The sequence below is a fragment of the Trachypithecus francoisi genome, unplaced genomic scaffold (assembly GCF_009764315.1).
Source record: "Trachypithecus francoisi isolate TF-2019V2 unplaced genomic scaffold, Tfra_2.0 Lachesis_group0, whole genome shotgun sequence".
In the NCBI taxonomy this organism is placed as follows: Eukaryota; Metazoa; Chordata; class Mammalia; order Primates; family Cercopithecidae; genus Trachypithecus; species Trachypithecus francoisi.
This window is the reverse complement of record NW_022681453.1, coordinates 17,853,982-17,881,304: the sequence shown is the minus strand read 5'-3', so window position 1 is coordinate 17,881,304 and position 27,323 is coordinate 17,853,982. Positions and strand designations below refer to the sequence as shown.

Genomic DNA, 27,323 nt, shown 5'->3' with positions numbered 1-27,323 from the left:
AGAAGTAGACACCATCACTTCCTTTTCTTTTGAGACGGAGTTTCACTTTTTGCTGAGGCTGGAGTGCAATGGCTCGAATTCAGCTTACTGCAAACTCTGCCTCCCAGATTCAGGTGATTCCCCTGCCTCAGCCTCCCGCTTAGCTGGGAATACAGGTGCCTGCCACCACACCCGGCTAATTTTTAATTTTTTTTTTTTTTTTTTTTTCAGTAGAGACAGGGTTTCACCATATTGGCCAGGCTGGACTCAAATTCCTGATCCAGGTCAAGAGGGTAAAGCAGCAAGACTAAAGAGGCACTGAGAGAAGAGTTCTAGAGAACACCTGGATTTACCCAGAAAAGGAAGAGGAGCAGAAAAGGTAACTGGGAAGGAGAAGAGCCAGGAGAATGCGGTATGAAAGGTGCTGAGAATAAAGAAGGGTCTCTTTCTGCACCCCACCTAAGCCTTGTCCCAGACAACTCAAGGCCAAGGTGTCCTTCCTCCTGATGGCTGACTCCTTCACCTAGTCCTAATCCACCGTATTTCAAACTGCAGAGAATGACCCAATGGAATGTCACACTAAATGGTCCCACTGTAACAACTCATAAAAATGGAGACTAGACTTGAATAAAAATATCAGGCTTCACTGTACATAGTAAGAAAGTATTTTAGATGAAAACTTCTTCAGTTGTACACACACACACACTTTATTATTGGGCCACGATACAAAAATACATCTCTTATTGTGGGTTGGATCAAATAAGCTGGAATGCCAGAGCCCCAGACCCTGTCCAGCCTCCTCAGGGGCCTTGCTGTCAGTCATCTCCCGTTCCTCCTGCTCATGTATCCACTTGTTTCCCACTTTTCCTTTTCTTTTTTTTTTTTTTGAGAACCGTATTCAAGTGATTCTCCTGCCTCAGCCTCCCTAGTAGCTGGGATTATAGGTACCCACCACCACGCCTGGCTAATTTTTTTATATTTTTGGTAGACACAGGGTTTCACCATGTTGGCTAGGCTGGTCTCGAACTCCTGACCTTAAGTGATTCACCTGCCTCGGCCTCCCAAAGTGGTGGGATTACAGGCATGAGCCACCACACCTGGCCCCATTTTCCATTTTTCCTTTCCCTTTTTTTTTTTTTTTTGAGACAGAGTCTTGCTCTGTCGCCCAGGCTAGAGGGCAGTGGCACGATCTCGGCTCACTGCAACCTCTGCCTCCCGGGTTCAAGTGGTTCTCCTGCCCCAGCCTCCTGAGTAGCTGGGATTACAGGCACCTGCCACCGTGCTTGGCTAATTTTTGTATTTTTAGTAGAGAAGGGGTTTCACCATCTTGGCCAGGCTGGTCTTGAACTCCTGACCTCGTGATCCACCCGCCTCAGCCTCCCAAAGTGCTGGGATTATAGGTGTAAGCCACCACGCCCGGCCCCCATTTTTCCCTTTCAAGGCCTTTACTGTCCCTTCTCCTCCTATCCAGAGAACAGAGACCTGAGCGCCATCAGTGACTTCTCTCTTTCCCCAGGTGATCACAAAGACTGGTGGATCTGACAACCCTCTCTAATCCACACTCCTTTTCTTTTCTTTTTTAAAATAGAGGCAGGGTCTCCCTTCTCCCTATGTTGCCCAGGCTGGCCTTGAACTCCTGGGCTCAAGAGATCCTCCTTCCTCAGCTTCCCTGTGTTGGGATTATAGGCCACTCTCCTTTCTAGACTCATGACTTTCACTCAGGCAATCATGATCTCTCACTTGAATTACTATAGAATTTGCATAATGCATTAGTCTCTCTATAAACTCATCTTCCACATAATTAGTAATCTCTCCAAAATGCAAAGCTAGGTCAACACCCTGCTTAAAATTATTCCATGACCTTCCACTGACTTTAAGATAAAGCCTTAGCATGGTGTTCAAGGTGTTTAAACTTCATGAACTAGCCTGCATCTTTTGGACCTGGCTTATCTACTGTCACTCAACAATATACCTGCAGTGTTCAGGACCATCAAGCTATTTGCAACTTCTCAAACACATCATAAGTTCTTGTATCCCTGGTGGATGAAATTCCCTGAAATGCCCTTCCCCTCCCCACTGATTTCTGTGTCTGCCCTATGAGACGCACCATCACCTAAGTCTTGTCTATTCTGTGTTCAGTCAAGGATAATCTATGTCTTGTCCACCTGAGTATTTCTTGCACTTAGTACCTGTAAACAGTGGGTTATCAACAAATTCTGTGTAACTCTGGGCTTGCAACTTGGGAACTAGCTGACTAAAAACAAGTATAGGAAGCTAGATATCATGTATCTCCATCAGCAGCCAATCATTTATTTAGCACCTATGTGTGAGAATGGAGGTTCCCTAGAGAAAAAGCCCAAGAGTGTGACATTCTTATCAGGCCCATAAAGAGGGTGCAGTATTACTGATGAAGATGGAAAGGGTTCCCAATCATGGCTACTCCAGCCCTGACTTTGGGAAGGCGAAGCTGTCAGCCAACCTTCCATGCACATTCCCCATATAAAGACAGACAGTCAAAAGGATGGCGTGGACCTCATGTTCTAGCAGTTCAGACAGAATTTACTGATAACATCATCTCCCTGAGACAGAAAACAGCAGTACAGTTGAAGGAAGAGGTGGTTTTATCATTAGGCCTTGAGGCCTAGGCTGAATGAAGAGTTCCTGGCTTACCTGTCAGATTCCCTGGAGTATTTAATCCGTTTCCTTTCTGGAGAGTCAAAAGACTGGAGCTTTTCCCTGCGATCATTTCCTCTTTCTTTAAACTTTCCCTGTTGGTAAGCAGAAGAGACCTGAGATTTCCACCTGAGGGAATTGGGGAGTGGGGAAATTTTACCCCATTAATGTTCTTTTTTTTTTTTTTTTTTTGAGACGGAGTCTCACTCTGTTGCCCAGGCTGGAGTGCACTGGCATCATCTCAGCTCACTGCAACCTCTGCCTCCCAGGTTCAAGCGATTCTCCTGCCTCAGCCTCCCAAGTAGCTTGGACTACAGGTGCATGCCACAATGCCCGGCTAATTTTTGTATTTTTAGTAGAGACGGCGTTTCACTATGTTAGCCAGGCTGGTCTCAAACTCCTGACCTCATGATCCACCCGCCTTGGCCTCCCAAAGTGCTGGGATTACAGGTGTGAGCCACCGTGCCCAGCCCTGTTATTTCTTTTAAAGTGAAGGTAGCCCACTTGGTAACTCCTGGAATCTCTCACTCCTTTACACATTCTTCTAGACAAAGCAGTGACTTCCTGACTTAAAAATTTGGAAAGAATAAGTTGGCATGCTTGGTTCAGCTCTTTTCCCCTTCTGAGAAGCAGGGGAAAGTACACAAGCCGTCCACTACACAAGCTCTCGGGCATATATATAAAACTTAAGGAGTCCAAAGCAGCTCTTACATGGAGAGGTGGTTCTTTGCAGTAGACTACCTTAAGGAAAGGAAAAGTACTACAATCTGCTTTCCACTGTCCTATGGCCAGTTCAGTTTGTGAATTCGCTATCTCTAACAGTCCTCCATAGGTGGATTCTTTTGTTTGTTTTTGAGATGGGGACTTATTCTGTGACCCAGGCTGGAGTACAGGGGTGTGATCATAGCTCACTGCAGCCTGGAACTCTTGGGCTCAAGCAATTCTCCCACCTCAGCCTCCTAAACTGCTGGGGTTACATGTATGTGCCACTGTGCCTGGCTCTCCACAGGTGGATTCCTTTTTGTTTTTTTTTTTTGGAGACAAGGTCTGGCTCTATGACCCAGGTTCGAGTGCTGTGGCACAATCTCAGCTCACTGCAACCTCTGCCTCCCAGCACATGCCATCCTCCCTCAGCCTCCCGAGTAGCTGGGACTACAGGCACACACCACTACATCTGCCTGATTTTTCCTTTTCTTTTTTTTTTTTTTTGAGGCGGAGTCTCGCTCTGTCGCCCAGACTGGAGTGCAGTGGTCAGATCTCAGCTCACTGCAAGCTCCGCCTCCCGGGTTTACGCCATTCTCCTGCCTCAGCCTCCCGAGTAGCTGGGACTACAGGCGCCCGCCACCTCGCCCGGCTAGTTTTTGTATTTTTAGTAGAGACGGGGTTTCACCGTGTTAGCCAGGATGGTCTCGATCTCCTGACCTCGTGATCCGCCCGTCTCGGCCTCCCAAAGTGCTGGGATTACAGGCTTGAGCCACCGCGCCCGGCCTTTTTTTTTTTTTTTTAAGACGGAGTCTCGCTCTGTCACCCTGGCTGGAGTGCAGTGGCGCGATCTTGGCTCACTGCAAGCTCCGCCTCCTGGGTTCATGCCCTTCTCCTGCCTCAGCCTCCCGAGTGGCTGGGACTACAGGTGCCCACCACCGCGCCCGGCTAATTTTTTTTGTATTTTTAGTAGAGACGGGGTTTCACTGTGTTAGCCAGGATGGTCTCGATCTCCTGACCTCGTGATCCGCCCGCCTCGGCCTCCCAAAGTGCTGGGATTAAAGGCGTGAGCCACCGCGCCTGGCCTACATTCGCCTAATTTTTGTATTTTTTTGTAGAGATAGGGTTTCTCCTTGTTATCCAGGCTGGTTTCAAACTTGTGAGCTCAAGTGGTCCACCGGTCTCAGCCCCCCAAAGTACTGGGATTACAGGCATGAGCCATCGTGCCTGACCCACAGGTGGGTGGGTTCTTAACCATCATGAGAGAGGCCAGTGAAGCCTATGACTGGGTAAGTCACCCTAACTGTGTGGTTGAGGTAGCAAGTCCATTTGACCCTGACACTAAGCTACTTCCTCCAGCTTAGCCTTTAATAGTAAAAGATGCTATTTCAGCAGCCCTATTCAACACTTGTTCATTAACTCAATTAATTTAAAAGCTGAGCAGGAAAGAGGAGTGCTATCTATCTGGAGACCCTAACGCCACCTTTTAAAAAGGTATCAACTTTATTGAAGTAGAAACTTACAAATAATAAAAAGCACCTATTTTGATTGTACTATATAATTTGGCAAATGTATACACTATCTTTTGAAGTTGCTTTTGTTTTCCATCTTCTTAAAAGGAGGGATCAGCATAGCCTATGAAGTCTATATCAGAAAGCAAAAAGAGCTGAGACTCAAGGGAGTAACAGGTCACCAAAGTTTACCTCTCGTTCTCTCCTTTCCAGATAGGCTAGCTCCTGCTCAGACTGTTTTATCTTCCGGTGGATTTCCAGGTTTTGCTGAGAAGAGAGGCAATTCTATGAGTATAGGTCTAAGAAACAATGGTCCTAGAAATGTTTCTAGGCCTTTCCCAATAGTTGCTTTTGAATTGTAGCTCTTTTGATTGACCAGATTTACTAAATGATCACTGTACCCTGCAAGTAACAATCCCTAACTGGTCTTGTCATGCAGATTAGTTATGTGGTATGGCATAAGAGGGAATATCATTTTACTTATCTCCAAGATGTGGGAAACAAGTATCTCTTTATCTAAGTTGAAAATCATGGGAGAGAGGATGTGGGCATACCAGTGAAGAAAACTAAATTCCCACATACTCTGCCATACATACCATTCCCAGACATGAGTCATTCTTTAAGCCCCCAGAAAAACATGAAAAGGAGCCCCAGGACTCTAAGAGACTGCTCTGAGAGTTGCAAATCTCTCATTCATGGCTCTACTACACAAGCCCTCAGGCATATGCATGAAACTTATGGAGTCCAAAGCAGCTCTTTTTTTTTTTTTTTGAGGCGGAGTCTCGCTCTGTCTCCCGGACTGGAGTGCAGTGGCCGGATCTCAGCTCACTGCAAGCTCCGCCTCCCGGGTTTACGTCATTCTCCTGCCTCAGCCTCCCGAGTAGCTGGGACTACAGGCGCCCGCCACCTCGCCCAGCTAGTTTTTGTATTTTTAGTAGAGACGGGGTTTCACCGTGTTAGCCAGGATGGTCTCGATCTCCTGACCTCGTGATCCACCCGTCTTGGCCTCCCAAAGTGCTGGGATTACAGGCTTGAGCCACCGCGCCCGGCCCAAAGCAGCTCTTACATGAAGTGGTGGTTCTTTGTAGCAGACAACCCTAAGGAAAGGAAAAGTACTACAGTCTACTTTCCACTGTCCTATGACCAGTTCAGTTTGTGAATTCACCAGACCTGTGGCTCCTCTTTCCTGACGATTACTTTTTATCTCTTTAGTCATTTATTAGTATTTACACCAGATGGGTGAAATTTCAATATGTCACTCTGACGATTCACAATTTCGGGTCAAAGGGACTTGGGAGGTAGTCTGTTCCAGGGATTAGCAACGAGGAGCTTTTCAGAGTCCTATCTTTGCAAAGCCCCCACAGAGATGGGTGGGAAAAGTAGTGTACCTATTACCAAAACTAGAGCTTCTCAGTTTTTAGCTACGTAAAACTTTGAGCTGTGTTCAGAGAAAGTCTAAATCTAGTCCCATCATCTGCTCTTACAACGTCTACTAGAGAAGGGGTGTGAAACAAATTGCTCTGAGAATGTGAGTCCATTTAGGGACTTTATTTGTCCATAATTTGGATCCTTGATCAGTTCATATAAAAGGGAATACTGTAGGGGAATACCAATGTATGTCAGTTTAACATCCCAAGTATAGATGTTGTGCTGTGGCTCATAACAATATTCACTACATGAAGAAATGGCAGAATTTGACTCACCTATGGTGAAAACTGTACACTGTCAGAGCTGGACAGAACCAGATGAAGTTACAAGGACCAAAGAAGAAAAGGGGCTTATCTGAGGTCCAACTGTAACGTTAATGACAGAGCTAAGATGAGAAACCCAGCAAGTAATGTCTTAATCTACAACCCTTTCTCTTCCTACCCATCCTCCATATTTGGCACCCTAGCCACAGACATAATGCTTGGCTTGGGGCTACATATGGAAGTTCTTTGAGGGTAGGCATAACCTTAATCCAGAGCAATTCATTCTTGAATTGGACTGTTTTAATGATAGGAACTGGGGCTGATACATGCTGAGGAAGGATTGTATTGCTGCTGCTTCTTTTTTTTCTTTTTTGAAATAGAGTCTTGGTCTGTTCCCCAGGCTGGAGTACAGTGGTGTGATCTCGGTTCACTGCACACTCTACCTCCCAGGTTCAAGCGATTCTCCTGCCTCAGCCTCCCAAGTACTTGGGATTACAGGCATGCGCCACCACATCCAGGTAATTTTTGTATTTTTAGTAGAGACAGTTTCACCATGTTGGCCAGGCTGGTCTCAAACTCCTGATCTCAAGTGATCTATCTGCCTCGGCCTCCCAAAGTGCTGGGATTACAGGTGTAAGCCACTACGCCCGGCCTATATAATCTTCTTTATTCCCTATAATCCCCATCAATAATAAGAGTCAACAGTTTTTTTTTTTTTTTTTTTTTTTTTTAAAGAGACAGAGTCTCGCTCTGTCACCCAGGCTGGGAGGGCAGTGGCACGATCTCGGCTCACTGCAACCTCTGCCTCCCAGGTTCTAGCAATTCTCCTGTCTCAGCCTCCCGACTGGCTGGGACTATAGGCACACACTACCACGCCTGGCTAATTTTTTGTATTTTAGTACAAAGGGGGTTTCACCATGTTGCCCAGACTGGTCTTGTACTCCTGAGCTCAGGCAATACACCTGCCTCAGTCTCCCAAAGTGCTAGGATTACAGGCATGAGCCACCAAGCCTGGCCAAGAGTCATAGCTCCTTCCCCTAATACCTTGTGCAGGTCTGACAGCTGCTGGTGTTTGATCAGAACTTCTTTATTGGGAAACTGCCTTCTGCAGAGCAGACAAGCCAGTTTATTCCAGTCAGTGAGTTTGTCTTCTTCATTCTCCTTCTTGGTGAGCTCTTCACGCTTCTGGGGCTGTGCTATGCGGGGCTGTGGGGGAGGGGTCTGTTCTTCCTCTTCTTCCTCCTCATAGTCACTGTCTCCTCCATATTCACCCAAGAGGCCGATCAGTGGGTTTACCATTTTAGGCTGGAAGGAGAAGGCCAGTGATCAATACCAAATGCAACCTATATTTCAGGGTCCATATTTTTTTTTATATTCTGATATGGGCATCTCATTTCTTTGTTCTCTCTCAGTTGGAATAATGAATTGGGTTCAAAATAAACTCACTAGCCATGCTGCTCATTTCCCAGATGGAAGCAACATGGCCAGAGCTTGGCTTTGCTCCTTGCTCACTGAGAATAAACAAGAGAAATTCCTTTAGAAGTGACTCTAGCAACAGAATGTGGGGAGAAGGAAGAGAAAGGAGAATAAGCATAGAAAATAGTAAAAGGTTACAAATTACAAAGAGAAAGAGATAAATACCTCCAAATTACTGTAACTCATGGAGGGAAGAAAAGATGACGTTCATCAAGACTCTAGCAAAGAGGATTTAGGAAGTAAACTAAAAGCAATTGCACTGATAGGCACTTGGGTAGACAGATCCGGCTCCTATGGTAAAGGCAAAGCATGGTTAAGATAGATGCTACAATGAGCTGAATTAATAATGTGGAGCAGGAAAAGAGTACCTTATAAAAACTGTTAAATAATGCATGGTCACTATTGTTATATACCTGCATTCAATCAGAATCACTGGTGATTAGATTGAGACTACTGCTTGAAGGCATCTAAAAAATGGGCACCAAGGCCGGGCGCAGTGGCTCAAGCCTGTAATCCCAGCACTTTGGGAGGGCGAGACGGGCGGATCACGAGGTCAGGAGATCGAGACCATCCTGGCTAACACTGTGAAACCCTGTCTCTACTAAAAAAATACAAAAAACTAGCCGGGAGTGGTGGTGGGCGCCTGTAGTCCCAGCTACTTGGGAGGCTGAGGCAGGAGAATGGTGTAAGCTCAGGAGGCGGAGCTTGCAGTGAGCTGAGATCCGGCCACTGCACTCCAGCCTGGGCAACAGAGCAACAGTCCGTCTCAACAAAAAAAAAAAGGGCACCAATATTAGCATCATTCACTCTGTCCACACAGAAACTATAAAAAATGAGCACGCATGCACTGCATATCTAAGTGACGCCAAAAGGCAGGAAAGATTGAGGCTGAAAAAATGGGTTTCCTTGGTGATTTAGAGAACTGACAAGAACAAGATGATAAAAAGGGCTAGGCATCTCGTCTGGTAAGAATGGCACAGGGTAGAGAGAAACAGGGCAGATAACTGCCTCTGGTTCTCCAGTAATACCCCCATTAGCAGATAGAAAACTTTATATCATGCTTGTACTCAAAAGAAATGGGAATCCTTATTCAGTAGACATAGTGAGGTAAAAGACCAACACCAGAGGAAGGCATCAGCCTTTGCACTTCCTTTCCCACTCAGAACCAGCCCCAGCCCCAGCCCTAGGTCCAGGAGATCAATGTTGGTCTTACTGGAGGGGGACTCTCTTCCTTCTTCACAGTAGGAGGCAGGGGCTTCTTAAAGACGTCTTCTGCAGTGGCCTTCCCTTCACTGACATTTTCCTGAAACTGACCAAACCAGAGGTAACTCTCACATGATATTCACTCATAATAACTGATAAAGGCCGGGATGGGCACAGTGGCTCAAGCCTATAATCCCAGCACTCTGGGAGGCCAAGGCAGGTGGATCACAAGGTCAGGAGATTGAGACCATCCTGGCTAATGTAGTGAAACCCCGTCTCTACTAAAAATACAAAAAATTAGCTGGGCATGGTGGCTGGTGCCTGTAATCCCAGCTACTCGGGAGGCTGAGGCAGGAGAATGAACCTGGGAGGCGGAGCTTGCAGTGAGCCGAGATTGTGCCACTGCACTCCAGCCTGGGCAACAGAGCGAGACTCCCTCTCAAAAAAAAAAAAAAAAAAACTGATAAGGGCCGGATACAGTGGCTCACACCTATAATCCCAGCACTTTTGGAGGCCAAGGCGGGTGGATCACTGAGGTCAGGAGTTCGAGATCAGCCTGGCCAACATAGTGAAACCTAGTCTCTACTAAAAATACAAAAATTACCTGGGTGTGGTGGCACACACCTATAATCCCAGCTATTCAGGAGGCTGAGGCAGGAGAATGGCTTGAACCTGGGAGGTGGAGGTTACAGTGAGCCAATACAGTGGCATTACACTCCAGCCTGGGTAACAAGAGCAAAACTCCGCCTCAGAAAAAAAAACAAAAAAACAAAAAAACAAAAAACTGATTAAGACTGGGTGTGGTGGCTCACACCTGTAATCCCAGCACTTTGGGAGGCCAGGGTGGGTGGATTACCTAAAGTCAGGAGTTGGAGACTGAACTGGCCAACAACAGTGAAACCCCGTCTCTACTAAAAACACAAAATTAGCCAGGCGTGGTGGCGGGTGCCTGTCATCCCAGCTACTGAGGAGGTTGAGGCAAGAAAATCGCTTGAACCCAAGAGGCAGAAGTTGCAGTGAGCCAAGATGGCGCCACTGCACTCCAGCCTGGGCAACAGAGCGAGTCTCAAAAAAACACAAACAGAACCGATGAAGAGTTAACCCTGTTGAAATTAGGCTGACTTTCCAAACCTCCTAATTCAACATTACGGAAATATCGGTAACATTGCTATAGTTAATTTGAAATAAAGACATCAGTAGGCGCAGTGGCTCATGTCCGTAATCCCAGCACTTTGGGAGGCTAAGGTGGGCGGATCACTTGAGGTCAGGAGTTCAAGGGGAGCCTGGCTAACATGGTGAAACGCTGTTTCTAGTAAATATACAAAAATTAGCTGGGTGTGGTGGTGTTGGCCTGTAATCCCAGCTACTTAGGAGGCTGAGGCAGGAGAACTGCTGGAACCTGGGAGGCGGAGGTTGCAGTGAGCCGAAATCATGCCACTCCTTTCCAGCCTGGGCGACAGAGAGAGACTCTGGCTCAAAAAATTGAAATGAAATGAAATGAAATAAAATAAAATAAAACATTAGTATGTATTGCATGATTACTGTATGTCAGATCAGATGAAGCATGTATATATAAACACTGTCTTCTTCAGACTTTACTACGATCCTCCTATGTAAGCTTTAACATCTTAATTTTACAAATGATTAAGAATATAGTTTGAAAGAGGCTGAAGCAGAGTCCAAATATTAAACCAGTATGACTCTAAATTCTTTTTTTTTTTTTTGAGACAGAGTCTCGGTCTGTCGCCCATGCTGGAGTGCAGTGGCGCGATCTCGGCTCACTGCAAGCTCCGCCTCCAGGGTTCATGCCATTCTCCGGCCTCAGCCTCCCAAGTAGCCCGCCACCACGCACGGCTAAATTTTTGTATTTTTAGTAGAAACAGGGTTTCACCATTCACAGGATGGTCTCGATCTCCTGACCTCGTGATCCGCCCACCTCGGCCTCCCAAAGTGCTGAGATTACAGGCATGCACCTGGCCTGACTCTAAGTTCCTTTTTTTTTTTTTTTGAGACGGAGTCTCGCTCTGTCGCCCAGGCTGGAGTGCAGTGGCCGGATCTCAGCTCACTGCAAGCCCCACCTCCCGGGTTCAGGCCATTCTCCTGCCTCAGCCTCCCGAGTAGCTGGGACTGCAGGCGCCCGCCACCTCGCCCAGCTAGTTTTTTGTATTTTTAGTAGAGACGGGGTTTCACCGTGTTAGCCAGGATGGTCTCAATCTCCTGACCACATGATCTGCCCATCTCGGCCTCCCAAAGTGCTGGGATTACAGGCTTGAGCCACCACGCCCGGCCGTGTGTGTTTAAGAACTTAGAGTTGGCCGGGCCGTGTGTGTTTAAGAGTTAACTTAGAGTTGGCCTGGCTGTGTGTGTTTAAGAACTTAGAGTTGGCCGGGCGCGGTGGCTCAAACCTGTAATCCCAGCACTTTGGGAGGCTGAGACGGGCGGATCACGAGGTCAGGAGATTGAGACCATCCTGGCTAACACGGTGAAAACCCGTCTCTACTAAAAAAAATACAAAAAACTAGCCAGGCGTGGTGGCGGGCGCCTGCAGTCGCAGCTACTAGGGAGGCTGAGGCAGAAGAATGGCATAAACCCGGGAGGCGGAGCTTGCAGTGAGCCAAGATTCGGCCACTGCACTCCGGCCTGGGCGACAGAGTGAGACTCCGTCTCAAAACACACACACACACACACACACACACACACACACACACACACACACATACTCTCTCTCCTCTTTTCTGTATCTCTGAACAACTAACAGTGGTTAGAAGGGGAAAAAAAGGCCGGCGCGGTGGCTCATGCCTGTAATCCCAACACTTTGGTAGGCTGAGGCGGGCAGATCGCGAGGTCAGGAGTCTAAGACCAGCCTGACCAACATGGTGAAACCCCATCTCTACTAAAAATACAAAAATTAGCTGGGCGTGGTGGCAGCGCCTGATATCCCAGCTACTCAGGAGGCTGAGGCAGGAGAATCCCTTGAGCCCGGGAGGCGGAGGTTGCAGTGAGCCGAGATTGCGCCATTGCACTCCAGCCTGGGTGACAGAGAGACTCGGTCTCAAAAAAAAAAAAAGGGGCAGGGGGAAGATGCTATGAATTGAACCACAAGCAAATTCATCCATTTTCACCAATGCATAACTGATATCAAGGTAGGTGTGATCTCAGCTCACTGCAACCTCTGCCTCTCAGGTTCAAGAGATTCTCCTGCTCAGCCTCCTGAGTAGCTGGGACTATAGGCTTGTGCCACCACATCCAGCTAATTTTTGTCATTTTAATAGAGATGGGTGTTTCACCAAATTGGCCAGACTGGTCTCGAACTGCTGACCTAAAGTAATCTGCCTGCCTTGGCCTCTCAAAGTGCTGGGATTACAGGTGTGAGCCACTGTGCCCTGCCTAATAATTTGATTTTGTAATAGATGTAAAAATGTTCATCATCTCTGATTCTGAAAATGTGCCTTAGTGAGTAATTTAAAAGAAGAAACAAAATGCTAAATGTTATATATTATGACAGTATAAGATTAGAAAGAGGCAAACAAGGTGGGTCTTGCCTGTAACTGAAGTACTTTGGGAGACTGAGGCAGGAAGCTTACTTGAGAAGCTCAAGACTAGCCTGGTCAATCTAGCAAGATCCTGTCTCTACAAAAAAGCAAAAATTAGCTGGTCATGGTGGCTCATGCCTGTAGTCCCTGTTACTTGGGAGGCTGAGGTGGGAGGATCACTAAAGCCCAGGGGTTTGACGTTGCAGTGAGCCATGATCATGCCACTGCACTCCAACCTGGGAGACAGAGGAAGATCTTGTCTCAGAAAAACAAAAAAAAAAAAAAAAACAAAAAACAAAAAAAACAAACAAAAAAAAGGAAAAAGAAAAGATTAGAAAGAGAAGACAAATAATGTAGGAGAGATGAAGAAAATGAAGGTATAGTTATACCGTTAATTTTTACCATGTAGGCATTAAAAATAATAGAGTATACTTATGATAAAAAGTGATTAAACAGTATCTCCTGCTATAATTACAACTACAGAAATGTGTATAAAGTCAAACACTAAAAAAAGAATATAGAAAAGTGAAAATGTGTGGAGCTGAGGTGGTGGGATTTGAGCTGGGACACTTTGTTCTACCATCCAGTTTTCCCATTTGTAAAAGAGACAGAGTTGGGATGTAAGACGTGAGGGAACTGCCTACACCAAGTAATTTTTACCTGCCTACACCAGGAAAAATACTCATTAACAGAGTTTTGTTTTTGTTTTTTTTGAGATGGAGTCTTGCTCTGTTGCCAGGCTGGAGTGTAGTGGCACGATCTTGGCTCACTGCAACCTCCGCCTCCAGGGTTCAAGCAATTCTCCTGCCTCAGCCTCCCGAGTAGGGGGGACTACAGGCGTGTACCACCACACCTAGCTAATTTTTGTATTTTTAGTAGAGACAGGGTCTCATCATGTTGGCCAGGATGGTTTCGATCTCCTGACCTCGTGATGTGCCTGCCTCGGCCTCCCAAAGTGCTGGGATTACAGGCGTGAGCCACCACGCCCGCCCGGCTGACAGAGTAGTTTTGAAGTTACTTTACACTTGCAAACACAGATATCCTCCGTTCATATCTCCAACATTTTAATAACTATGTGGCAAAAGACAGTAGATTAACAATTCCTCTTACCCTCATCACTCCTCTGTCTTTTTTCTCTTTGCCATCTCTTTTAGACATTTCCTTCTTGCTACTTGACTTTCCTTGACTGGTGGGTTTTTTTTCCTTGATCTCTTCTTCCTCAAGTAATCCAGGATCCTGGGGCACATAGACTTCTTGCTGCGATACAGTTAGAAACAAGGAAGTCTACAGAATGTTTCAGTTTCCCAGCAATTCCAGGTCTAAGGCACACAGTTCCCTTCTAGGGGAAGAAACAATTCTTTTTTTTTTTTTTTTTTTTTTTGAGACGGAGTCTCGCTCTGTCGCCCAGGCTGGAGTGCAGTGGCCGGATCTCAGCTCACTGCAAGCTCCGCCTCCCGGGTTTCCGCCATTCTCCTGCCTCAGCCTCCCGAGTAGCTGGGACTACAGGCGCCCGCCACCTCGCCCGGCTAGTTTTTTTTGTATTTTTTAGTAGAGACGGGGTTTCACCATGTTAGTCAGGATGGTCTCGATCTCCTGACCTCGTGATCCGCCCGTCTCGGCCTCCCAAAGTGCTGGGATTACAGGCTTGAGCCACCGCGCCCGGCCACAATTCTTTTATTTACAAGCCTAAGAAGAATCCACATCAATCTAAAAACCCATTCCAGGGGCCAGGACACATTCAGACCATCCACTGTACACTTTTTCAAGAGCAATACTGTTCTTACCTGTATTGCCACAAGGCACTGATTTTCCATATAGGCAACAGTTCTGTTTCCATAGATCTAAACTTTTCCACTTTTCATGCAATGAGCATCCAGAGAATCCAGGGAATAAAATCCTCAAGTAGCGAATTATGGGAGCTTTTCTCAAAAGCATCATTGACAGGGTAAAAAAAAAAGTCCCAAACTCACCTGGGTATTGGGGTCATAATAAGTTCCTGCCAAGGGGTCATAATAGTAGCCAGTAGCAGAATCATATATGTAGCAGTCAGATGATGCTAAAGGTAACAAGATCAGAGCCAATGTTAGTCTCTGTCCAATGAAGCCCTTACTGGAGACTCATCAAGAACAACCCAAGAATTAGGGTGACCAACACAAATAGGTGCATCTACAGATGCCTCTCTCTGGATGAGCACCCTCAGTCAACAGTGTATCTTGCCAACTGTGATCACACAGATGTCAAGTAATGAGTAGCAAGTCAAGCAAAAAAGAGCAACAGAAATAAAACAAAGGTTACTTACACTGTTGTCCTTGTCGATTTGTATCTGAAGACCAGTCTGAATTTCTGCCACCTCCCCTCCTATCTCGGAAATATTTTTTACCCTATCACAGAAAGGCAAGTTAAAATTACAGAACTATCCAATGGTCATTCACCTTAACGGTCACCCACTAAAGAAAATTCAAGGTCACTCTTACAGTCAACTGAGGATTTTAATAGAGCACTCCCCACCTTTTACAGCCTACCTGATAGTAATGCATGTGGTCAGAATGGTCCCCAGTATCATTTCTGCAACAGATAACACAACAATTCTTAAGTCTGCTACCAAATGGCACTTGACGAGTACTTTTTTTTGAGACGGAGTCTTGCTCTGTCGCCCGGCCTGGAGTGCAGTGGCCGGATCTCAGCTCACTGCAAGCTCCGCCTCCCGGGTTCACGCCATTCTCCTGCCTCAGCCTCCCGAGTAGCTGGGACTACAGGCGCCCGCCACCTCGCCCGGCTAGTTTTTTGTATTTTTTAGTAGAGACGGGGTTTCACAGTGTTAGCCAGGATGGTCTCGATCTCCTGACCTCGTGATCCGCCCGTCTCGGCCTCCCAAAGTGCTGGGATTACAGGCTTGAGCCACCGCGCCCGGCCATCTTGACGAGTACTTAATCCTACAGTTCCTATTGAGAAATTCTCTGTTCCCCGTTTTGCAGGGAAAGGAACCAACCTAGACAACAAGCAGGCTGGGTGGTCCAGACACTCCTGAAAGAATGAGTAGTAAGACTGTTTTTTTTTTTAAGACAGAGTCTTGCTCTGTCGCCCAGGCTGGAGTGCAGTTGCACTATCTCGGCTCACTGCAAGCTCTGCCTCCCGGGTTCACGCCATTCTCCTGCCTCAGCCTCCCGAGTAGCTGGGACTACAGGCACCCGCCACCACGCCCAGCTAATTTTTTTTTTTTTGGTATTTTTAGTAGAGACGGGGTTTCACCATGTTAGCCAGGATGATCTCAATCTCCTGACCTCGTGATCCACCCGCCTCCGCCTCCCGAAGTGCTGGAATTACAGGAGTGAGCCACCGCGCCTGGCCAATGAGCAGTAAGACTCTTACAAAGCCAAGTGGTGGAGCAAAATAACCATTAAGTGGAAGGTGGAAGAGCAAGATATGCCCCATATTTGTAAGCCTGTTTCTCTGACATGGCCATTTCCAAGTTACCACTCCTGGGTCAAGATGAGTGAAGGAGTAAAGAGAAATTAGATTTCCCAGTCCTATGGAAATATGCACAAGGTCAGGGGAAGGAAAAGTCAGGACAGCATTTTCCTAGGATTGCAAGGGGCAAGAATGTATTGAGATTTGTCTGCACATCCAAAAACTGTACCATCATTTTTTTTGTTAAGAGATGAGGTCTTGCTGTGCTGCCCAGGGTGGAGTACAGTGGTTATTCACAGGCATCATCATTGCACACTATGGCCTAGAACTCCTGGGCTCACATAACCTGCCCCCCGTCCTCGTCTCAGCCTCCTTAGTAGCTGGGAATACAGGTATGTGCTACCATGCCAGGCCATTTGGGATCCAAAGATGCCAGACAGTCAAAAGGGAAAGGACAAAAGTACCTAATATTATTCAAGAAAGAAAACAATCTGAAAGTCAGGACAAGTCAGGCTTCAGAAAGAAACTGTAATAAACACCTATCTGAAGCAGTCCATGTGAGGAGGACATCATGCTTTACTGTCTTTCCAGCCAGGAAAAGGAGTTTACTCCCAAAAACACAAGTGGGGGCAGCACAAGAGATCCTCATCCTTCTGCCTTACCTTCGTTTTCCAGTGGCCAGGTTTACAGCTACCATCTTCCCATCAATGCTAAATGGTGGATCAAGGTTCTGTAAGATCTTCACCACACGAAGAGCTTCCTATAGAACCAGACACACTTGAACCCAGAGACAGAAAAAGCCAGAACTCAAAGACAGAAAAATTCTCCTTTGAAAGAGAAGTGAACATGGATTTTCCTTCTCAGAGGATAAATTTACTACACTATATTCATCAAAATTTTACCAGTAAGAACATACTGGCAGAAACAGGCAACTTTTAATGAATGACTGATTGAAATAGGAATCAGAATAGATGTCAGTTCTGGTGTAAACTTCAGAAATTCAAATCCTCTTCTTTTAGGGTACAACTATCATCAATCAGATTTCACTTTACAAAGTCCCTTGTGACTTTTGGGCATGAAAAATCTAAGAAATACCAATGACTTTCATTATTTTCACCTTACTTCCATAGAAAAAAGCCCTGCAACTAAAAATTTAAGCCACAGGAATCTATAAATACTTTGAGGTAAAAGAGGAAATGTTTTATCATCAAATATAAAACCATCTGTGGCTGGATAAAATAAATCAGAAAGTTCACTAAAATCATGAAGGATTCAGTACTCAGATTCTTCACAAGCGAGTAAGCTGGAAACAGTAAATGACACAAGAAAAAAATGAACCTGGAAAACCACACAGGATCCTAACTTTTGAGGGCAGTCACCTCACCTAAATGAACAATAAACCCAAAGGAAAGAGCAAGAGGGATTATATCAGGTAGCACACAAGAATCTTCAAATGATCAAGAAGCCCCTCAAACCTTCTTGAAGGTTCTTTAGCCATCTGTCCCTAGGCCAATCCAACGTGGAGGAAACTCACCGCATGGGAGTCGAGGTCAATAAAGCCATAGGTATGTCCCATAGGGCCTGTTCTGTTCTTGATGATACGGACGTTGGCAGTAGTAAGGCGGACATAGGGCTCCAGCACTTCCACTATCACCTCAGGTGGTGTGGAACGATAGATACGCTTTAGCATGATGGCTGAACCAACCATAAATAGGAGAAGAGCAATAAAAGGAAGAGAAAGATAAATTTTTGAACTCCCAAGAGTCTGTCATTTTTTACTATAGATGCTACTAGCAAGGCTGGTTTTGTAAAGAAATGCTAAACAAATAAATACTATATACTTTTCTTCACCAATACTTAGAAATCTAAAATCATGGCTTAGTGCATTCATATAGCAATTTACTATTTGAAGGGCATAGATTCCTTTAAGGAGTACAGTAAGGTCCACAGAAAGCAATGGTCTCTGTCATCAGGCCATGCACAGATCTCTTAGGGTACTGGAAAGCAGATAGCTCCTGGACATAACATTGGCCATCTATGCTCCATTGTGATGATCACAGTCTGGTATGTGCCCTGACAAACCACTTACTTTTGCTCTCTCCGTCCTGGCGTGTCTCTCCAGACCATGACTCCTTCTCTCGGTCTCTTCGGAAAGCTGGCCCTTCCCTTCGAGAAGGAGGCAGATACCTTTCTGCTTCTCTCTTTTGATGTCCTAAGCGTGACTCTTGTCCTTCTTCCCTCTTCCTGGGTTCAGGTTCCTTATCAGTTGCTCTTAGGGGCTGGTTGGGCTGTTTTTCCAATGGTGCTGGTATGGATGTTTTCTGAGGCTGAGGGTAGGTTATTAATTCTTGCTTGGCCTCTCTCACTAGCGGAACAGAAAGAATGAATCTGTAGAAGGCTTTATCAAAAAAAAAAAAAAAGAAAAGAAAAAAAAGAAAAACACCACTACTGTAATTTCTCCTTATCTGCCAGCAAATACTCATACTGGAATGCCTTTTTTTTGGATATGGAGTTTTGCTCTTGTTGCCCAGGCTGAAGTGCAATGGCATGATCTTGGTCACTGCAACCTCTGCTTCCTGGGTTCAAGCGATTCTCTTGCCTCAGCCTCCCGAGTAGCTGGAATTATAGGTGCCCACCACCATGCCTGGGTACTTTTTTGTATTTTTAGTGGAGACGAAGTTTCACCATGTTGGCCAGGCTGGTCTCGAACTCCTGGCTTCAGGTGATCCACTTGCCTCAGCCTCCCATAGTGCTGGGATTACAGGTGTGAGCCAACATGTCTGGCCTGGAATGCTTTTAATATTGTCTCAGAAATATCTAATAAAAAGTCCTCTGACAGTTCCTGACAAAATATTTTTTTTTTTTTTTTTTGAGACGGAGTCTCGCTCTGTCGCCCAGGCTGGAGTGCAGTGGCGCAATCTCGGCTCACTGCAAGCTCCGCCTCCCGGGTTCCCGCCATTCTCCCGCCTCAGCCTCCGAGTAGCTGGGACCACAGGCGCCCGCCACCGCGCCCGGCTAGTTTTTTGTATTTTTAGTAGAGACGGGGTTTCACCGTGTTAGCCAGGAGGGTCTCGATCTCCTGACCTCGTGATCCACCCGCCTCGGCCTCCCAAAGTGCTGGGATTACAGGCTTGAGCCACCGCGCCCGGCGACAAAATATTTTAAGTGAAGCTAAGACAGGACATGAAATAGTTCACAGAAGAAACTATCCAAGCATTTAAAAAATGTAATCTTATGAAATCTCTGTATCACTTACCCAACATTTAAATATAACAAATCCTTCATGACACCTTGAACCTGACTATTATAATCAATGATAACAACAGATCTGGGGACAAAATTACCGAAAATATGGCCTTTACTTAAGGTTTAGTAGAAACACATATCCCAAACACATTTCTAGAAGCCTTGCTTCTTCCAGTGTTACAGTGCTCAAACAACTACTCAAATCCTGTAAGACCACAGGCCCTTCTCCAGTGAAGCTAGGAACAGACCTTATCTGCACTTAGCTTATTTACATGCAAATAAGCATAATGGGCAGATGTCCTTCAAAATATAAATGCCTTACTTCAAATGTCCTACTACAGCAGGATAATTTGTCTTTATAGTTTGTTTTATAATTAGGGGCACATTTTTGTAATTCATTCATTCTTGGATGGTTCACTGGAAGTCATGCAGCTCAAAACGAGGTATTACATGAGAGCAATATAGAGATTACATAATAGCAGTGACAGGTTTCCAGATTAAAGCTGTCTCATCTTAGTGGTATGGTGCCCAAAGGTTTACATAAACTATCTATTCATTTGTTAGAATAGCTACGAAAAAAAATCTTTCTTGTGGGGGGTAAAAAAACACAACTTTGCCTAACCTGAAGTGACCCAACAAGCAAAAATCTCAGTTGTTCATCCCCCTTCCCACATTTTGGTTTGGTCTCTAGAACATACAAAGCATTCCCCTAAAGATTTTCAGAGCACCTGTCTTTCAGTCTTCACCAGAGTAAAATCTCCACAAGAGGCCAAAAGCCCACGGAAGAAACTCCTTGTAAGCACATTAAATTCTAACCTTGGAACAAATAGAAGGCTACCTGAATCCCTGCACTGAACTATATTTTATGGTGATGCTGTGGCTTTCCTTAAGGGATGACTACAGGACTGTTGTTACAGATCCATGTGTCTGACTCTTCGAAGTTGCCTACCTAAAATTTCTCTAAAGAAATTTATATTAAAGATAAGTGCTTGAGAAGCTGGTAGTTTTATTCCTCAAAATAATAAAATGTTCCCCACATCCTGATTATTTTCTCTTATTTATATTTTTACTGTTATTTTAACAAATGTTTTTCTCTTGAAAATCCTGAAATGCTTACAGAGTGTAAAAGAGAAAACGACAGAGCAAATGATTCCCAGTAACTTCAAAGAAGTGAGAGTGGGAAAAGGTCTGCCACATAGACTGACGTCATACTCTTTTTCAACCTAACATCCTTAATCCTTACATTTAAATCCTTAATCCTTAAATTTAATCCTTAAACCTTAAATCCAAATAACAATATACTGACCTCTGCTCAGCTGACCACTTAGCCACTTTAGACTAGGAGCCCATGACCTTATCTCTTTCCTCTAGTGAAAATAAGATCTGAAATCATTTACTAACAGGTCACGTTAAGTTGGGCATCAAACTGCAAATTTTTTTTTTTTCTCACTCTGTTGCCTAGGCTGGAGTGCAGTGGCGAGATCTCAGCTCACTGCAACCTCTGACTCCTGGGTTCAAGTGATTCTCGTGCCTCAGTCTCCCAAGTGGCTGGGATTCCAAGCATGTGCCACCACACCTGTGGCTAATTTTTGTAATTTTAGTAGAGACGGGGTTTCGGCATGTTTGCCTCAGCCTCCCAAAGTGCTGGGATTACAGGCGTGAGCCACCGGGTCCGGCCCAAAACTTTCAAAAGGCTGGGCATGATGGCTCATGCCTGTAATCCCAGCACTTTGGGAGGCCAAGGCAGGTGGATCATCTGAAGTCAGGAGCTCAGGACCAGCCTGACCAACATGCCAAAACTTCGTCTCTACTAAAATGACAAAAATTAGCCACAGGTGTGGTGACACATGCTTGGAATCCCAGCCACTTGGGAGGCTGGGGCACGAGAATCACTTGAACCTGGGAGGCGAAGCTTGCAGTGAACTGAGATGGCGTCATTGCACTCCAGCCTGGGCCACAGTGAGACTGTCTCAAAAAAAAAAAAAAAAAAAAAAAAAGGTTTGCAGGCCGTGCACCGTTACTCACACCTGTATTCCCAGCACCTTTGGGAGGCAAAGGTGGTTGGGTCACAAGGTCAGGAGTTTGAGGCCAGCCTGACCAACATGGTGAAACCCCGTCTCTACTAAAAATACAAAAAAATTAGCTGGGCTACAGGGCGTAGTGGCACGTGCCTGTAATCCCAGCTACTCAGGAGGCTGAGGCAGGGGAATCGCTTGAACCCAGGAGGCAGACGTTGCAGTGAGCCAAGATTGCACCACTGCACTCCAGCCTGGGCAACAGAGCAAGACTCCATATCAAAAAAAAAAAAAAAAGAAAAAGAAAGGTTTGTGGATCAACTTGGATTTAGGGATGATAATTCTTCAAAGCCAAGGGAAACATGAAATTTGTTTTGCTCAATGAACAAGATAAAAACTGCTGCTACTTTTGCCACTCACCTTCCCTTGGATTCTTGCAGAATGAACAGGAAGATCGGTGCCCACCAATACTTGCCTTACACTGTAAGGAAGAAAGAAATAATTCAATTTGACTGAAAATATTTTTTAAAATCTTATGTATATCTAACAAAGTGAAACCTTTCAAAAATTAAAGAAACAAGCCATATCCCAGATCCCCTCAAAGCTTAAAAACAGAATCTGATATTCCCCACTGATCAGAGCTGGCAGATAGGATCTAAAGAAATACTTTTTGAGAGCTACCTTCTAACAAGGCATCTGGGACTTTGGTGCAGCGCAAATGCCTTTTCCCTGGATAAAGATTCCTATAGGAAATATGCTTAGAAAACTACTGTTAAATGGTTTATAGAATAATACTGTCCCGAAGTCATTTATAGTCTGTACCCAAAACTTGGGCCTGAACTGATTGTGAGATCCCCAATCACATTTTGCTAGAACTGAGAAGAATTCAATTATCAACTCCTTTCTCAAACACTGATAATGAGGTACAAGGTAAGAGGAAGAGATACAGATAGTGTCTCTGGCAGCTATCTAAAAGACACTGAAAGGAAACATTCACTAGCCCAGAATAAGGGAAGAGACTTTTTTTTTTTTTTTTTTGAGACAGAGTCTCGCTCTGTTGCCCAAGCTGGACTGCAGGGAGGAGACATTTTAAATGTGAATGTAATTATTCTTGTCTGAACTTGTGAACAAAAAGTCAAACACACGGCCCAACCCTGAAATCCCTCAACTTTTGCCACTGAGCTTCCAAATGCCATGGGGGCAGAAACTTGGTTTGCAGGGAATCAAAGAATAAGAACTATAAAGAGGACAGTATTTGAGGAGGGCCTTATAGGGTGAGTAAAGGTCTGCCAGATGGAGTTGAGAAAACAGTAACAATAGCAGCAGTGGCTAATTCTTTTCTTTTTTCTTTTGAGACGGAGTTTTGCTCTTGTTGCCCAGGCTGGAGTGCAACAGCATGATATCGGCTCACCACAACCTCCACCTCCTGGGTTCAAGAGATTCTCCTGCCTCAGCCTCCCGAGTAGCCAGGATTATAGGCGTGTGCCACCACACCTGGCTAATTTTATATTTTTCAGTACAGACCAGGTTTCTCCATGTTGGTCAGCCTGGTCTTGAACTCCCGACCTCAAGCGATCCGCCTGCCTCGGCCTCCCAAATTGCTGGGATTATAGGTGTGAGTCACTGCGCCCAGCTGGCTAATTCTTAAATAGTACATACCGTGTATCTGGCCTACATATATGTCATCACTTATTGATCCTGACAACCCCAATAAACTCCATGAAATGGGTACTCCTATCTCCTCATTTTGTAGATGAGGAAACTGAGTCCTAGAGAGGTTAACTCACTTAAGATCACTATAGTCAGTTATTTCATTGTTCCCTTCCCCATAAACAGATTATACACATGCATGCACACACACACACACCCCTGTTCACTGCCAAGTGGCTGTCATGCCTCCCCACAGGGGGAGTATACTTCCTCTCTCCATTGTCACCCTTGGTCATGTGCCTTCCTTGCTTTCACCAATAAAACATGAGTGAACATGACCTACACTAGGTCTAAGAGAAGGCTTAGCAGCCACTGCTTGTGTGAATGAACCTCTCTCTCCCTTAGCCAGAAGGACATTGCCCCATATTAAGACTGTTTCTTCTGTCTGGGTCCTGGGATGAGAAGCCACGTGAAACAGAACTGTAGCAAACAACCCATAGTCCCTGACATGTAATGTGAATGAAGAATATGCTTGTTGTTTTAAGTCACTGGGACTTGAGAGCTGTTACTACAGGAGAGCTGCTGTAGTAACTGGTGCTATTCGTAAACATATAGATCAACAGAATAAAACCGAGAATCTAGGAATAAACCTATAGATTATGGTCAACTGATTTCTTTTTTTTTTTTTTTTTTTGTTTGAGAAGGAGTCTTGCTCTGCCACCCAGGCTGGAGTGCAGTGGCCAGATCTCAGCTCACTGCAAGCTCCGCCTCCCGGGTTTACGCCACTCTCCTGCCTCAGCCTCCCGAGGAGCTGGGACTACAGGCGCCCGCCTCGTCGCCCGGCTAGTTTTTTGTATTTTTAAGTAGAGACAGGGTTTCACCGTATTAGCCAGGATGGTCTCGATCTCCTGACCTCATGATCCGCCCATCTCAGCCTCCCAAAGTGCTGGGATTACAGGCTTGAGTCACCGCGCTCGGCCCCTGGTCAACTGATTTCTAACAATGGGGAAAGTGCCAATAGGGAAAGAATAGTCTCTTCAACAAATGGTGCTGGGACAACTGAGTATCTATATGCCAACAAATAAAGTATGTGACACTTCAGCTAGTGAGTGGCACAGTTAGTGAGTGGCATAGTTAGGATCCTAACCTTAGTAGGTATAATTTAAATGCCATAAAACAGGCCTGGCATGATGGCTCATGCCGGTAATCCCAGTACTTTGGGAGGCCGAGGCAGTTGGATCATTTGAGGCCAGGAGTTCAAGACCAGCCTGGCCAACGTGGAGAAACTCCAACTCTATTAAAAATACCAAAATTAGCCAGGTATGGTGGCATACGCCTGTCATCCCAGCTACTTGGGAGGCTGAGGCATGAGAATTGCTTGAACCTGGGAGATGGAGGTTGTAGTGAGCCAAGACTATACCACTGCAATCCAGCCTAGGTGACAAAGACTCTGTCTTAAAATCAAAAACAAACCCCATAAAACTTACCTATTTTATGTGTACAATTCAATGATTTTTAGTAAATGTATAGTGAACAATCCCCACAATCTAATTCTGAAACATTTTCATCACCCCCAGAAGAAATCTAGTGGAGTTACCTACCCCCATTCTTACCCCTAGGGACACGGAATTGTGCAATGTATGGTGTTCTGTGTCTGGCATAGTGTTTTCAAGGTTCATCTAGGTTGTAACATGCATCAGTACTTTATTCCGATTCATTGTCAAATAGCATTTCATTGAATGGATATGCCAACTTTGTTCATCCATCCATTAGCCAATGGACATTTTGGTTATTTCCATTTTTTGGCTATTATGAGTAATATTGCCATTAACATTTGTTTTAATTACAAAAAAATTTAAATAGGTACATAATAAACTTAAACATTTTCTTTTTTTTTTTGAGATGAAGTTTCACTCTTGTTGCCCAGGCTGGAGTGCAATGGTGCAATTTCGGCTCACTGCAACCTCCGCCTCCCAGGTTCAAGCGATTCTCCTGCCTTAGCCTCCCGAGTAGCTGGGATTACAGGCATGTGCCACCATGCCCAGCTAATTTGGTATTTTTAATGGAGATGGGGTTTCTCCATGTTGGTCAGGCTGATCTCCAACTCCCCACCTCAGATGATCCACCTGCCTCGGTCTCCCAAAGTGCTGAGATTACAGGCGTGAGCCACCACGCCCGTTAAAAAAAATTTTTTTTGAGACAAGGTCTTGCTGTGTCACCCAGGCTGCAGTACTGAAGTACAGTGGCACTATCATGGCTCACTGCTGCCTCAACCTCCTGGTCTCAGGTGATCCTCCCACCTCAGCCTGCTTAGTAGCTGGCACTATAGGCATGCACCACCACACCTAGTTAATTTTTGTATTTTTTGTAGAGATGGGGTTTTGCCATGTTGCCTAGGCTGGTCTCGAACTCCTGGGCTCAAGTGATCTGCCCACGTCAGCCTTCCAAAGTGTTGGGATTACAGCCAGGAGCCACACCTGGCTGACCTTACCTCTCTCTCTCTCTTTTTTTTTTTTTTTTTTTTTGAGACAGAGTCTCGCTCTGTCACCCAGGCTGGAGTGCGGTGGCCGAATCTCAGCTCACTGCAAGCTCCGCCTCCCGGGTTTACGCCATTCTCCTGCCTCCGCCTCCCAAGTAGCTGGGACTACAGGCGCCCGCCTTGTCGCCCGGCTAGTTTTTTGTATTCTTTAGTAGAGACGGGGTTTCACCGTATTAGCCAGGGTGGTCTCGATCTCCTGACCTTGTGATCCGCCCGTCTTGGCCTCCCAAAGTGCTGGGATTACAGGCTTGAGCCACCGCGCCCGGCCCTCTCTCTTTTTTTTTAAGAAAGGATACTCTCAAGAAAATGAAACATAACACACAGAAAATATTTACAAATTATATATCTGACAAGGGATTAATATCCAGCAAATATAAAGTACTCTTACAACTCAACAACAAAAAGACATGCAAATCAATTCCAAAGGGCAAAGGACTTGGTTGAACATTTCTCCAAAGGAGATACACAAATGGCCAACAAACACATGAAAAAAGACCCTCAAAGTCATTAGTGAAATGCAAATCAAAACCACAATGAAATATTGTTTCAGGCCGGGCGCGGTGGCTCAAGCCTGTAATCCCAGCACTTTGGGAGGCCGAGACGGGCGGATCACGAGGTCAGGAGATCGAGACCATCCTGGCTAACACAGTGAAACCCCGTCTCTACTAAAAATACAAAAACTAGCCGGGTGAGGTGGCGGGCGCCTGTAGTCCCAGCTACTCGGGAGGCTGAGGCAGGAGAATGGCATAAACCCGGGAGGCGGAGCTTGCAGTGAGCTGAGATCCGGCCACTGCACTCCAGCCTGGGCAACAGAGCGAGACTCCGCCTCAAAAAAAAAAAAAAAAAAAAGAAATATTGTTTCATACCCATTAGGATGCTTTATCAAAAAAAAGGGAAATGAACAAATGTTAGCAAGCAGGTGGAGAAATGAAGCCCTTATATATTGCTGATAGGAATATAAAATGTATAGCTGTGGTCTATGAAAAAGTTTGCTAATAATAATAAAATAAACACAGTTTGGTGGTTCCTCAAAGAGTTAAATATAAAAGTACCATATGATCCCAGCAATTCCACTCCTGGATACATACCCCTAAATAACTGAAAATAGCTGTTCAAACAAAAACTAGCACACAAAGGTTCTATTATTCACCAAAGTCAGGGCAGAAACAACTCAAATGTCCATCAACTGAAGAATGGATGAAAAAAATGTGATATATTCATATTATTATTATTTTTATTTTTATTTTTATTTTTTGAGACGGAGTCTCGCTCTGTCACCCAGGCTGGAGTGCTGTGGCCGGATCTCAGCTCACTGCAAGCTCCGCCTCCGGGTTCCCGCCATTCTCCTGCCTCAGCTTCCCGAGTAGTTGGGACTACAGGCGCCGCCACCTCGCCGGCTAGTTTTTTGTAGTTTTTTTTTTTTTTTTTTTTGAGACAGAGTCTCGCTCTGTCGCCCAGGCTGGAGTGCAGTGGCCGGATCTCAGCTCACTGCAAGCTCTGCCTCCCAGGTTTAAGCCATTCTCCTGCCTCAGCCTCCCGAGTAGCTGGGACTACAGGCGCCCGCCACGATGCCCGGCTAGTTTTTTGTATTTTTTAGTAGAGATGGGGTTTCACCATGTTAGCCAGGATGGTCTCGATCTCCTGACCTCGTGATCCGCCCGTCTCGGCCTCCCAAAGTGCTGGGATTACAGGCTTGA

General features: G+C 45.5%; 1 protein-coding gene across 13 annotated transcripts in view; it reads right to left on the bottom strand.

Moving 5' to 3' along the window:
- The window catches only part of RBM6 (RNA binding motif protein 6), a 129,514-nt gene that overhangs the window by 2,353 nt on the left and 99,838 nt on the right, over positions 1–27,323 (bottom strand). For 11 of the 13 annotated variants that reach the window (XM_033207878.1, XM_033207893.1, XM_033207886.1 and 8 more), the window contains 12 exons: positions 21,858–21,918; positions 18,266–18,541; positions 17,711–17,871; positions 16,839–16,936; positions 15,291–15,333; positions 15,068–15,149; positions 14,739–14,824; positions 13,879–14,025; positions 9,246–9,341; positions 7,601–7,861; positions 5,058–5,132; positions 2,650–2,747 (listed from right to left, as the gene is read on the bottom strand). In XM_033207878.1, the coding sequence (XP_033063769.1) occupies positions 2,650–2,747; positions 5,058–5,132; positions 7,601–7,861; positions 9,246–9,341; positions 13,879–14,025; positions 14,739–14,824; positions 15,068–15,149; positions 15,291–15,333; positions 16,839–16,936; positions 17,711–17,871; positions 18,266–18,541; positions 21,858–21,918 (1,484 nt within the window). The remainder of the gene's footprint in view (positions 1–2,649; positions 2,748–5,057; positions 5,133–7,600; positions 7,862–9,245; positions 9,342–13,878; positions 14,026–14,738; positions 14,825–15,067; positions 15,150–15,290; positions 15,334–16,838; positions 16,937–17,710; positions 17,872–18,265; positions 18,542–21,857; positions 21,919–27,323) is intronic. The other 2 variants (XM_033207911.1, XM_033207921.1) reach the window with 2 other exon arrangements.